This window comes from Procambarus clarkii, chromosome 32 (assembly GCF_040958095.1).
Source record: "Procambarus clarkii isolate CNS0578487 chromosome 32, FALCON_Pclarkii_2.0, whole genome shotgun sequence".
NCBI lineage: Eukaryota > Metazoa > Arthropoda > Malacostraca > Decapoda > Cambaridae > Procambarus > Procambarus clarkii.
Genome location: NC_091181.1, coordinates 10,222,460 through 10,236,001, shown reverse-complemented (window position 1 = coordinate 10,236,001; position 13,542 = coordinate 10,222,460). Strand labels below are relative to the sequence as shown.

The 13,542-nt window shown below is 44.0% G+C and overlaps 1 protein-coding gene across 1 annotated transcript in view; it reads left to right on the top strand.

The window, feature by feature from the left end:
* Window positions 1-6,907, top strand: part of LOC123759258 (uncharacterized) — an 85,669-nt gene extending 78,762 nt beyond the window's left edge. Inside the window, exons 4-5 of the mRNA XM_069334778.1 lie at window positions 5,131-5,256; window positions 5,416-6,907. Of these exons, the coding sequence (XP_069190879.1) occupies window positions 5,131-5,256; window positions 5,416-5,585 (296 nt within the window). The 3' untranslated portion in view covers window positions 5,586-6,907. The remainder of the gene's footprint in view (window positions 1-5,130; window positions 5,257-5,415) is intronic.
* Window positions 6,908-13,542: the final 6,635 nt, after the last annotated feature.

The following is a 13,542-nucleotide window of genomic DNA, read 5'->3' as shown; positions in this document are numbered from 1 at the left end:
CATTTCAATTTTGTAATATTGTGTCTCACATTGTCTTTGCATTTATCTTTATTATTTAACTGTACTTTTCATTCCCCCGAGATTTGTCTTTATTTTCATTTATGTTTAAAGTAAATATATTAAAGTTTCATTGTTCATACTTTGTGTTTTACGTGTTCCTCCCTCTCACTTACCACAGACAACAGGCAAGCAGTCTATATTTTTGTTTAAAGTGTGACCAGGCTTTGACACCTGCCATTGGAGGACTGCGGAACATCAACACTCCAACACTTTCCCGTCACAATATATATATATTGTGCCTGCCTGTCGCTGATTGGCTGGTGTCCCGTCGCACCTGCCCTCCGCCGCCACCACAAGTCGACGTCTGGGCTGCAGTGCGGCAGTATCATCAGAATATCTTCGTGCTCCAAGCAGTTGACATCTCTCGCTGGTAGACTAAGCCTTGGCTTTCGTGTACTAAGGGAGGTGGTAGCTCGAAGCCAGCATTCCAGCACCACTAATATTTATTTTGCTATCACTGTAACTTACTTGTCTTAACGTAACTTTTCATTTGCCAGTGATTATTCACATTATTTTGTTTGTTGACTTGTCTTGCCTATTTTATGTGATTAACTTTATTCATGTCTTGTTTTTCTAGAGTAATTAAAATTTCATTGTTTATATACTTGTGTTTTGTGTGTCTTCCCTTACCTTACCACAGACGAAAGGACCAGCTTTTCTCTTTTTTTTTTTATTATGTGACGAGGCCCTGCCCCTAGCTTTTGAAACAGCCGAACACCAACGCTTTACCGTCACTATATATATATATATATATATATATATATATATATATATATATATATATATATATATATATATATATATATATATATATATATATATATATATATATATATATATGCGGAAAATCCACAGAGAAATATGAAATGAGGTGAACGTTTCGGCTTGTTAAAGCCTTTGTCAACACCAGACTGACGTCAGTCAGTCTGGTGTTGACAAAGGCTTTAACAAGCCGAAACGTTCACCTCATTTCATATTTCTCTGTGGATTTTCCGCATAAAATGATCAGTGTTTTGTGATCGTCAATTGCATATATATATATATATATATATATATATATATATATATATATATATATATATATATATATACATATATATATATATATACATATATATATATACATATATATATATATATATATATATATATATATATACATATATATATATATACATATATATATATATATATATATATATATATATATATTTATATATATATATATTTATATTGTGTGTGTGTGTGTACTCACCTAGTTGTACTCACCTAGTTGTGTTTGCAGGGGGTTGAGCTCTGGCTCTTTGGTCCCGCCTCTCAACCGTCAATCAACAGGTGTACAGATTCCTGAGCCTATTGGGCTCTGTCATATCTACACTTGAAACTGTGTATGGAGTCAGCCTCCACCACATCACCTCCTAATGCATTCTATTTGTCAACCACTCTGACACTAAAAAAGTTCTTTCTAATATCTCTGTGGCTCATTTGGGCACTCATTTTCCACCTGTGTCCCCTTGTGCGTGTTCCCCTTGTGTTAAATAGACTGTCTTTATCTACCCTATCAATTCCCTTCAGAATCTTGAATGTGGTGATCATGTCCCCCCTAACTCTTCTATCTTCCAGCGAAGTGAGGTTTAATTCCCGTAGTCTCTCCTCGTAGCTCATACCTCTCTGCTCGGGTACTAGTCTGGTGGCAAACCTTTGAACCTTTTCCAGTTTAGTCTTATCCTTGACCAGATATGGACTCCATGCTGGGGCTGCATACTCCAGGATTGGCCTGACATATGTGGTATACAAAGCTCTGAACGATTCTTTACACAAGTTTTTGAATGCCGTTCGTATGTTGGCCAGCCTGGCATATGCCGCTGATGTTATCTGCTCGATATGTGCTGCAGGAGACAGGTCTGGCGTGATATCAATGTGTGTGTGTGTGTGTGTGTGTGTGTGTGTGTGTGTGTGTGTGTGTGTGTGTGTGTGTGTGTGTGTGTGTGTGTGTGTGTGTGTGTGAGAAAGTGTAATAGTAGGCTACTAGCCACTTGAGTACACAAACAGAAAATAAATGAAATCAGGGAATATAGCTTCATGGTCAAGAGGATTACAGCAGAAAAATTTAACTCATTTCTTCCGCACTGGGCACAGGAGAGAACCCCGATGACCATGTTACGTGTTCCTAATTAAGGAATACTCACATTCAAGTTATCCTTTATTTTGGCAACATAGAGGAGTATGGTGCGTGATTAAGTCACAGGTGCGGGACGTGTGAGATCCGGGTAAACTTCCTGATAGAATACAGGAAAGCTTGCATTTGTGTAGTTGCCAATTTTTTCCTCTTTATTATTCTATATTAAATAATTTTATTTTATATAAATATGTTACATCTGTTGATGCATGTCACCCTGACCATTCATATTTAAATTACTCTTATGTTGGCCTTAGCCCAGTATGTTGCTCACTTAATTAAGATAATTTTATATAAATTTACCACTCGTCATGTTGTGGATGGGCGAGAGCCGGGGGCTCCGACGCCAGTTTTGAGCTAGTTTACTGGTAGCGGGCCTGGAGTCAACTGATTTTGGTTAAGTGTCTGTTGTGTTGTTTCTGTATATTGCCGTAGTATATTTAATTATGGGGAGTGCGTCCTTAATACATTATAGTAGCTTAGAGTGCCATCCAATTGATTGTGATTAATTAATGAGATACTGATTGAATATGTATTATATATATTTTATTTTATGACCTGCTGAAATCCTATTACTAATTCTGAAATCATGTTACTAATTCTGAAATCATATTACTGATTCTTGTATGGTACGTTCTGATGAGGCACCCTGGTTGAACGCATTAAGAGACAGGGCTTATTTTAATTACCCCCTAGACAACGTATATTATTGTCCCTGTAGTTCAACGAGCGGAGTGGGCCAGACGTAACAGACCACAGTAGCTGGATGACTAGGTGTCCGAAGAAGACACATGCTGCTCTACCTCCTCCTCTCTGGGGGGGGGGGGGGGCAGAAAGTAGCCGAGTCCCCAGAAGTGTTGCAAAGTCCCTGTGTTTTGGGGCTGGTGTACACAGGGGTCAAGCGTTGACTTCATCACGAGGGAGAGTGGAAACGGAGCCGACAGTAAAGAAAGTAATGATGGAGTATCAATGTTGGAGCTCAACGAGACGCTGCCTATTGTCTTCCCTCGTGACAAGATTATAACCTAAACAGTATGAATAGAAATGGACGAGCTCTACCAAAATCTACTGAAAGGTATCAATGACTTCCCTGGAACTGATGGTGTTAATTCAAGCTGTACAATATCAGGAGGTCCCGATATAAATATCGTTATCCCTCATAAAATATATACAAAAACACTACTACTATCAGAAACAATCAGAAACACAAATGAATCGCACTCTGGAGAGTCACCCTATATTGATGTTAACTAAGGGGGCATTAGGGTTTTAGGGTTCCAATTTGCCCCAAAAATGCAATAAATGAAAACTGGTTCGATTTCAATCAAACTTTTTTGACAATTTCTATATGAAAAGTGTTTCATCTGGTCCAAGTTTCAGCATCTTAGCATAAATAAAAAGGGAGAAAAAAAAATATTGAAGTAGTTGTGAAAATTATGCCAAAATGGTCAAAATCGATTATGAATCAAAAGTGTCAACTGAAATCATAGCTATGACTCTTTGCTATCACAATAGCATATATTAAACAAATATTATAATTAGTTTAAATGGAAAAAAAAATTAAGAAAAAACAAATATTTTTTTTTTTCATTTTTTTGGGAATGTATTTGCATCAAACTTACACACCTGACTGTACGTAAGCCTATCTGGAAGGATGCCAATTTTGGAGAAAATTGGTTGATGTCAACCTCAGCCACAGATTTTAGAACCTTAGACTTTATTCATTTCTGTTTTATTTTTTTTCAATTGACACAAACGTTTACAAAACTGATTAATTTTTTATTCAATTTACATGAAACTTACACAGTATATGTGGAGGGCATGTCTCTACTTTTGCATGTTTTCATTTTTCTCTAAGTTCATTTATTGATTTTATAATAGCAATAAACATGCCATATTTGCATAATTTTTGGGGGGAACTTTGAACATTTGTATTAGGAAAACTAAAGACGTTTTGGAAATTCTAAAACACACAATCCTTTATTATATGCTATTGTGTTAGAAAAGTGTCACAGAATAACTATATCTGAAACGTGTGTTCTGAAGTGTAGACTTGAAAATGTGTAAAAAACGTTGAAAGAGAGAGAAAAAAAAACTCCCTCTCTATTTACGCTGCAGTACTGAAACTTGGGACAATTTCAGCACTTTTCATATACAACTAGGCAAATAATATTGGTTGACATTGAACAACTTTTCCAACACCACTCTAATGCCTCCTTAACTATGGAGAAAAGGGGCTTACCGCCATACTGTTTGAGGAACCGGCTTATTATTATGAGTACACACCCCACTGAGCCACCGTGACTTACCCTCTCTCTCTTTGCTTTGGGATGACCCTCCATTTAATTTCCCTTTATGATATTATGTCTGCGGTCGACCTACCTGCAATTGGTTCTATCACTTTTCTTCTAGAAATTCTTACCAGGACAAATGCAAAACAAGTTGTCTACAAACATTTATTACAAAAACACAGAGAATAACAAAATAACAGCATAGTATCATCAGATCCAACAAACTAGCATCATGCTTATATATAGTATCAGTGCTCCAACAAAGTCTCTGCTAGGCTGCTTCTTAATATTATTTCATAACTGATAATTCACTTTAAATTAATTTATGGAAGTACCTTTTTTAGGGAGTTTCAGTCCTCAAACTGGTTTTTTAGTGTTAAATTGAGTAATATTATTTTGGGTGTGAAATTCATTTCGGTGACGTGGCAATATAATCTCGTTTCCTGGAGCAAACTTGTCACAAACGCCATCCTTTTCTGGACTCGCTAGTGTAATTTTAATTATTATTTAATTATTACAACCAACACATGTAAATTTATTTCTGCCTGTTGCATGGAAGAATTTATGGGAGATGTTGGAAATTTTCCCACAACTGTACAGTGCCTGGAGAGGGCGTGTCGGTGTACCGGGGGTGTCTGTACTGCAGCAGTGGGGAGGCCGGCGTCCAGCTGGTCCACCAGGGGAAGGACGCCTCACACGCCCCACTTACTGACCACCTCTTCCCAGGTAAACAATATAACAGGTGCTATTTATTGCTCAAATCTTATGTTTCTTATGTATGTTAATAATTTAAAATTTAATTACTCAATTAATAAATGAGTAGCAAATTTAGAGTTAAAGACCATGAAAGATAAATTAAAACAGTTGTCGTTATTTTTACTACAGATCAGTTTAGTGACTTCATGGGGCACAAGTTCAGAGTTGCGGCAGTGACGTATTTTCCTTATATTGACTACCAAGTGGACGGTGAGGAGCCAGGCAGCACTGTGACGCTCAAGGACTCCGTTGACACCAGACTCATTAAGGCTTTCTCCACAGCACTGAACTTCACGTGAGAGTCCTCCTTGCTACCCTAGATTTTGTCGCGAGCAGATAATTAGAAAATATATAATTTTTTAGCCTTATAATACTGTCATGCAGTCTGTTCACTTAAGGCACAAGTGAACCGAGTCATTAAGTCTCTATATACTTGTGTCACAAGAGAACTGTCATTATGTAGCCTATACTCTTGTGACAAAAAAGAGGATGTAGCCTGAATACACCTTGTGATATATGGAACTGTTATTATACAGTATGTACACTTTGGCACAAGGCACATGTGTCATTATTTATTCTGTATCTCTCTTGACACAATGGAACTCTGTCATTACATACTATGAATACCTTTGGCACAAAGGAACTGTGTAATTATGTAGCATTAACAATTGTGACACACGGTAACTGTGTCATTAAATAGCCACTTCTGGCACACAAGAACCAAGACATTACGGACATTGTTCAGAGAGAATGGAATTTTACATCTGTCTTAAGAGTCCAATGTGAGTGCACGTCGTGCAGTTTCCAGCGTGGAGTCTCCAGAGTACACATGCAACCGTGCACAATCCTAAGTCATTTAGTTCTGGACTTAGGTCTGTTAGGTGAGGAGAGCTTGTGTGATGGTGACTCTCTATTACTCCCTCATCTATCCATATCTCAACTATGGTATTTGTGCTTTGGGTTCTACTACCCAAAATCATTTACGTCCTCTAATTACTCAACACAAAGCTGCTATTAGGACAATATCCAACTCTGGCCCCAGACATCACTCGGTACCCCTACTCAAATCTCTGAATATGTTAGATATTAAGTCACTGCACATTCTCTCATGTGTATTATACATATATAAAACGCTGAACTGTAATGCCAATCCTGACCTCAAAAGCTTCATAGAAGGTTGTAACAGAACCCATGAGCACCACACCAGAAATAAATACAGTTTTGATATTCCAAGAGTACGACTTAATCAAACTAGAAATGCTCTACAAATCAAGGGACCCAGAATGTCGAATGACCTTCCCAACCATGTTAAAGACTGTACCTCTCTCAACCAGTTTAAGATAAAAACGAAGCTATACCTAATAAATTCCCTGTAACCTACCTTAACCCTCTATTGTCAAACCATGTCTTTTTTTTTTAAACGATGCTGTTTGTCGACCTAATTGTATTTGTGCTGCTTTTTCAGCCATGTTCCCCCCTTTTTATCTCTTTTTTTATTTGTTCTCAACTCATTTTATTCTTTATACTCAATTAGTATTACGCTTTAGTCATTTAAGTTTTTCATGCCCGAAATGCTTTGCGTAATAGTGGTTGTAGGCATTGTATGTACTAGCCCTATCTATAAATCCATCATTCTTTGTAAAATCTCTTGTATGTATGTACCTTACCTAAATAAACATTTATTTATTTATTTATTTATGGGCAATTCAACGATGGTGTAATGGCCGTTCCACACCAACTTTGAGTTACTAGGACAGATTACACAAGTCGTCATTAGAATTCAGTATCCTGCAGGCTAGAAGAAGAAAAAAAAAGTATGAGGGGTATTTTCAGTGTGTGGCAAGTAAGTGTGTAATTATCAAAAGAAGGCACCAAACCGGGAAGGCTATGTAGCACCATCAAATGTGCAGAATAATCAGAGGGCGCTAAATATCACCAAGGATGCCAATACGGGAACAAAAACGCATAAGGCGAACGATATCAAAAGTATCTGAGTCACCAAGAATTCTATTGAGGGACAGGTGACCGCAAGGGGCGGTCGGAAAGCAAGACACACGCTCGTCCTGGAAGTCAGGACATGCACGACCGTAAGAGGGACAATGAAACTAGGACAATAAGGAGCAGGGCGGCGCTCCATCAAGTGACCATGGGTTAAGCGAGTAAGGTCAATACGCAACCTCGCCAGAGCCGTTTCCCAACGCCAGTTACGGTGGTAGTAGGACGGCCACGAGGAAACACAACATTTCAGAGTACGTAGTTTGTTACCAGTAACAGACGACCAAGAAGCCTGCCAACGGGTAAGGACAGAGGAATGGATAACCGGGTAAAAGTCGGAATATGGAATACCTTTACGAGAGATGGGACAAGAGCGGACAGCTTCCTTGGCGTCAGCATCCGCACGCTCATTTAAAGACACACCAATATGGCTGGGAACCCAACAAAACTCAACCGACTTAAATTTACTGTGAACAAGAAACAGCCAATGCTGGATCTCGACAACTACTGGATGAACCGGATTAAAGGACCCGAGAGCCATGAGGGCACTACGAGAGTCAACAACAACTGCAAAGGAAGACTGACAACGAGAAAGCAGGAGACGAAGAGCATAGAGAATAGCATAAAGCTCTGCTGTAAAGATGCTAGTCTCCGGAGGTAAGCGACACATATAAGTGCGATCAGGAAAAACAACAGAGTAGCCAACACCATCCGCAGACTTAGACCCATCGGTGAAGACAGAAACGGAGCGGGAGTGAGAAGAAAAGTGCTCGAGGAAAAGGCGTTTTAGAACCGTAGGAGGGGTAAAAGCTTTAGTGATACGGGTCAAGGATGTACAAAACCGCGGAAGAGGGACTCTCCACGGGGGCAAAGAAGGAACAACACGAGGAGAAACATCAGAAATACGAACGGAAAGAGAATCCTGTAGGCGAGATAACCGGACAGAAAGAGGGAGGTGGTGAAGAGGAACAGGAACCGCAGGAGGGGTAAAAGTTACAGCACGACAGAGGCGAGAGGAAGGATGCTGCAAGGACCCCGCAAGATAGCGAAGACAGTAGCGATCACAGCGGTCCTGGAGAGACAGGAAGCCAGTGTCAACATACAAGCTAAGGATGGGAGTCGAACGAAAGGCACCAGAACTGAGGCGCAACCCAGTATGGTGCAAAGCATCAAGACGGCGAAGAGTAGAAGGAGAAGCAGACGAGTAAGCAGGGCAACCATAATCGAGCTTAGACAGGACGAGTGAGGAATGTAAAGCAAGGAGAGTGCGCCTATCTGCCCCCCAAGAAGTATGGGACAAGACCCGAAGGAGGGTAAGGGCCTTAGCACTCAACACGGAGGTAAGAGATATGGGGAGACCAAGACAAACGAGTGTCAAGGAATAACCCCAAAAGCTTCGCGGAATCTTTGTACTCAAGGGGATGACCATAAAGTGACAAAGAGGGACGAAGAACGACCCGTTTCCGCATAAAGGTCATGGCACAAGTCTTAGAAGTAGAGAACTTGAAGCCATGATCGGTGGCCCCAGACGACACGGCATCAATTGCAAGTTGAAGCCGGCGCTGAAGGAGAGGCAAATCATCACCCTGACAGCAAAGGGTAAGACCATCGACATAGAGAGCGGAGAAGACACCAGAAGGAAGAGAGGAAAGAAGACCATTGAGGGCGACCAGAAAAAGAGTAGTGCTCAGAACACTACCCTTGGGCACACCTTCGTATTGCTGAAAAGAGGCAGAGAGAGCGGTACCAAGGCGCACCCGAAAAGAACGACGAGAGAGGAAGCTGCGGAGAAAGAGAGGGAGATGACCACGAAGGCCAAAAGAATGAAGTTGAGATAGAATATGATATCGCCAAGTGGTGTCGTAAGCCTTTTCCAGGTCAAAAAGAACGGCAACAACGGAGGTCCTCGCAGCAAAAGCAGTACGAATATAGACCTCCAAGTTCACCAGGACATCTGTCGTGCTGCGGCACTTACGGAAACCAAATTGAGAAGGGGAGAGGAGGTGATGGTGTTCCAGGAACCACATCAGACGAACGTTAACCATACGTTCAAAGAGTTTGCAGACACAACTTGTGAGAGCAATAGGGCGAAAGTCCTTAGGGGAAGTACCCAGAGACCCCGGTTTGCGAACAGGGAGGACAACGGCATCGAGCCAGTCCTCAGGGACTGACGACGACTCCCAGATCCGATTATACAGACTCAGTAAATACCGAGACGTGCACGGAGGGAGATTGCGAAGCATCTCATAATGAATACCATCGGAGCCCGCCGCCGTAGAACCGCAGAAGGCCAGGGCAGAACGAAGTTCAGAGAGAGAGAAGGGATCATTATAGGGAAGCTGAAGATGAGTGCAGAAATCTAAAGGACGAGACTCAAGGACAGGTTTACGAAGAAGGAAAGATTGGGGAAGATGAAGACCAGAGCTAACAGAAGAAAAGTGGGAACCCAGTGCGGAAGCGACCTGCAACGGGTCCGCCACAAGAGTATCATGGAGGTGAAGGACCGGTGAAACATCGGGAACGAACTTACCCGCTATCTTGCGGATACGCTTCCAGATCTGGGCCAGATCCGTTCCGAAAGAAAAGAAAAGAATCGGTCGTCTGCCTACGGCGGTGCCTCTTCCAGGCTGCACGCTTACAGCGGACAGCCAGACCACAGTCCGCATTCCACCAGGGAACGCACTTCCGTGGACCCCGAGAGGAAGAGCGAGGAATAGAGCGGAGGGCAGCGTTGAAGGCAGTGTCATGAAAAAGGAGGAGAGCGCGAGAGAGAGGCAGAAGGGAGAGGTCAGAGAGAGCAGCACTGAGGGTAAATAGGGTCCAGTCCGCCTTAGCAAACTGCCACCTAGGGAAAGAGAGGGAAGGGCGAAAAGAGAAAAAGGAAACAAGGATGGGGAAATGATCACTTCCATGGAGGTCATCAAGAACCTGCCACGTGAAATCTAAGTAAAGAGAAGAAGAGCAGAGAGAAAGATCAAGACAAGAAAGGGTGCGAGTCCGAGAGTCCAAATGAGTGGGCTTACCAGAATTCAGAAGAGACAGGGAAGAAGAGAGGAGAAACGGCTCAAGAAGGCGACCCCGGGTATTCGTCAGAACGTCACCCCAAAGAGAATGACGACAATTGAAGTCACCCAGCAGGAGCACAGGCTCCGGCAAGGAGTCCAGGAGGTGTTTCAAATCAGGAAGAGAGAGCGGGACACTCGGGGGGAGATAAATGGAACAAACTGCGTACCATTTCCCCACAAAGATACGAGCAGCAGAACAATGGAGAGGCGAAGGAAAAAGTAAAGGAACAAAGGGAACATCAGCACGAATGAAAAGAGCAGAAGAATTAGAAGCCCCAGCAACGGCTGGGGGAGAGAAAGGAATAGCCACGAAAACGACCAGGACGAGCACCAAGCATCGGCTCCTGGAGACAGACACAAAGGGGCGAAAACCGCGAAATCAGAAGTTGGAGTTCGAGGAAATTGGCGTAATAACCTCGAACGTTCCATTGAAGAATGGACAACGACGAGAAGAGAAAGGACAAAAACAGAGAACAAGGGAGAAACAAAGGCAAAAGAGCAACAGAGCACGTTAAAGAATATCAGGGTCGGGATCAGGGTCAGCAAAGTCAGGGTTAGGGGGCATGGGTAAACTGAGCAAAGACGGAGGGAAGGAAATGGGAGAACAGATCAGAGGTGGGTGGGCGGGGTCCGGAGGAGGAGGAGGAGGAAGAGGAGGAGACAACGGAGAGGAGCAGGCAAGGACAGCAGCAGGAAGAGGATGGGTAGAAAGAGGGGAGCGTACCTCAGCAAGGGCAGCAACTGAGAGGGAAGTGGGGGCTTCAGAAACCTCCATAGCAGCAACAGGGGGCGCAACCACCGAAATGGGAGGGGAAGGAGCGAGAGAGGCAGAAGTAGGGGCCGAGGAAGAAAGCGAAACCTTCTTACCCGCCGGGGAGGAGGAAGGAGAGGAGCCAGGTTTACGCTTCTGACGTAAAGAGACAGGTGTCCCAGCAAGCATAAGAGATATTAGCATAAGGCGGGAGCCGGCGAACCTTGCGTCTCGCCTCAGGAAAAGATAAACGCTCCCGGTGCTTCAAGTTGAGGACGGCTGCCTCAAGCTTGTAATGGACACACGCACGGGAGAAGGTAGGATGGGCCTCACCGCAGTTGAGGCAACGAGCCTGGGGAGAAGCGCACTCCGACTTAGAGTGACCTTCGCCACCACACAAAGGACAGAGAGAGACAGTCCCGGAGCAGCGGAGGGCACCATGCCCAAACCTCCAGCACTTGTTGCAGAGCCGAGGAGAAGGAATGTACTCCTGGACAGAGCACCTGGCACCAGCAAGAATGGCAGAGGGTGGAAGGGTCCTACCATCAAAGGTAATCTTCACAACCCGGAGGGGTTGACGGCGACTACCACGAGGGGGACGAGTAAACGTGTCCACCTGGAGAATAGAATGGCCCTGGGCAGCAAGTGTATGTCGAATATCGTCGTGGCAGTCGCGCAGGTCCTGAACGCCGGTCGCAACATGGGGCGGGAGCAAAATAGTGCCGACACTGGCATTCAACTGAGCGTTCTTCGAGACCCGAACAGGGGTCTCGCCAAGGCAGGATAAGGTAGCCAAGCGGGAAGCAGCATCCTGAGAAGGAGCAGCAACGACACGTGTACCGAGACGAGTGGGGTTGAAAGTAATGCAGGCATCCACGGAATCAACGAGATGTCGAAGGAGGGAGAAATCGTCAGGAGGCGCAGAATCAAGAGGGAGGAGATGAAAATATTTGGCCCACGAAGCGGGACCAAACAAGGCTTGATAGGTAGCAGAACTGGAAGGAATCGAGCGAGGGCGGCCGTGACGAGGACGGCGGTGAGAACCCCCAGAGAGAGAGGGGTTAAGAGGCGCAGTAGTTACAACTAGAGATGGAGCCACGTCATGGGACGAGGTAGTCACCACTGGGGGCTTGGGGCTCGACCCAACCACAGAGGAGGGAGGGGAGCCAGGGGAAGGAGTCAGAGAGGCCAAAGGAGGAGCAAGGTCGGGGCCCAATGCAGCGGAGGCTACAGAGCCCGGTCTTCCAACACATACTGACTCGGGGGCTTGGTCGCCCACCCCACGAGCCTGAGAAGGTAAACCAGAAACAGCCGAAACAGGGGTCATCATCATTACGAAAAGAAGAATTCATTCACGAATGTGCCCCCACACCCACCATGGAGCCACAATTAGAGGCTGGACACCCAACAAGAAGCTATCGCCGATCTTGCCGGGGCCTCCTAGGGGTGCGTCGTGAGTATACGCCTCACAAGCGCCACCTTAAGAAACCGACAGTCCGTCGAGATCGGGTTCAGTGACGAAAGGAGGATTAACAATAAATGGTTCCCCTCGCTCTCGACGTCGGGTACTACAGTTCTACGGGTGCAAGAGTATGCCTCCTCAAGCACCCGGGCGTCAAAATAGAAGAAGTTCAAGGGAAGAACCAGAACAAGCAAAAGGTCGGCAGGAAACGGCAAGCAGATAGGAGAAGAGGGGGGAGAAAAACGAAACAGAAGGAAAAGGAAAAGGTGCCCAGCAGAATTGGAGAGGACGGCAACAGTGTGTGGCAAGTGAAAGGGTCATTTGACCTGGTCATTATGAGGCCATTCCATACTACCCTACCGTCTTGGTATGGTGGCCTCAAACTGACTTTTATGACAGATTGTGATTAGTTTAATCACCTTTTGCTTGTTTGCCACTGGTTTAGGAACGTGTGAGTCCTTAGACAACGAATCAAGCAGAGCCGTGTCTAGGAGCATTATTCTGAAGTCAAAATCCGTCTCAGCAGGACGTGTTCTAAAGCAAACTCGGCCAAGTTATCTAGTGATTGCTCAAGGAACTCGGATAATCTCTACACTTTGCATTCAAGTTTACTGCGGGTAGCCCCTTGAAAATCATGTTAGGGACATTTTCCTTGACTAAATGTTTTTTTTGTCAGATACTGATATAGAGAAGGGCTATAGATCCACCAGGTGATCACATCAGAAGTATCGGAATGAGTATGAACCGTGATCGGTGTATTCATTAATTAGTGAAGGGACTGAGGGTTGTGTTAGTGACATGCTGACTATTCAGATGGACGCTGCTTGTCGGTGGAGAATATTGGTCATAATCATAACTTGCTGCCTATTTCGTGTTAAATATAAAGCCTGTCACTGAAGTGTTGTGTTATTGAAGCGATGAGCTGTTACCAATCGTACGTCACGGATCGAAACCCTGACAACAGCAAGACCTTAAATGTCTAG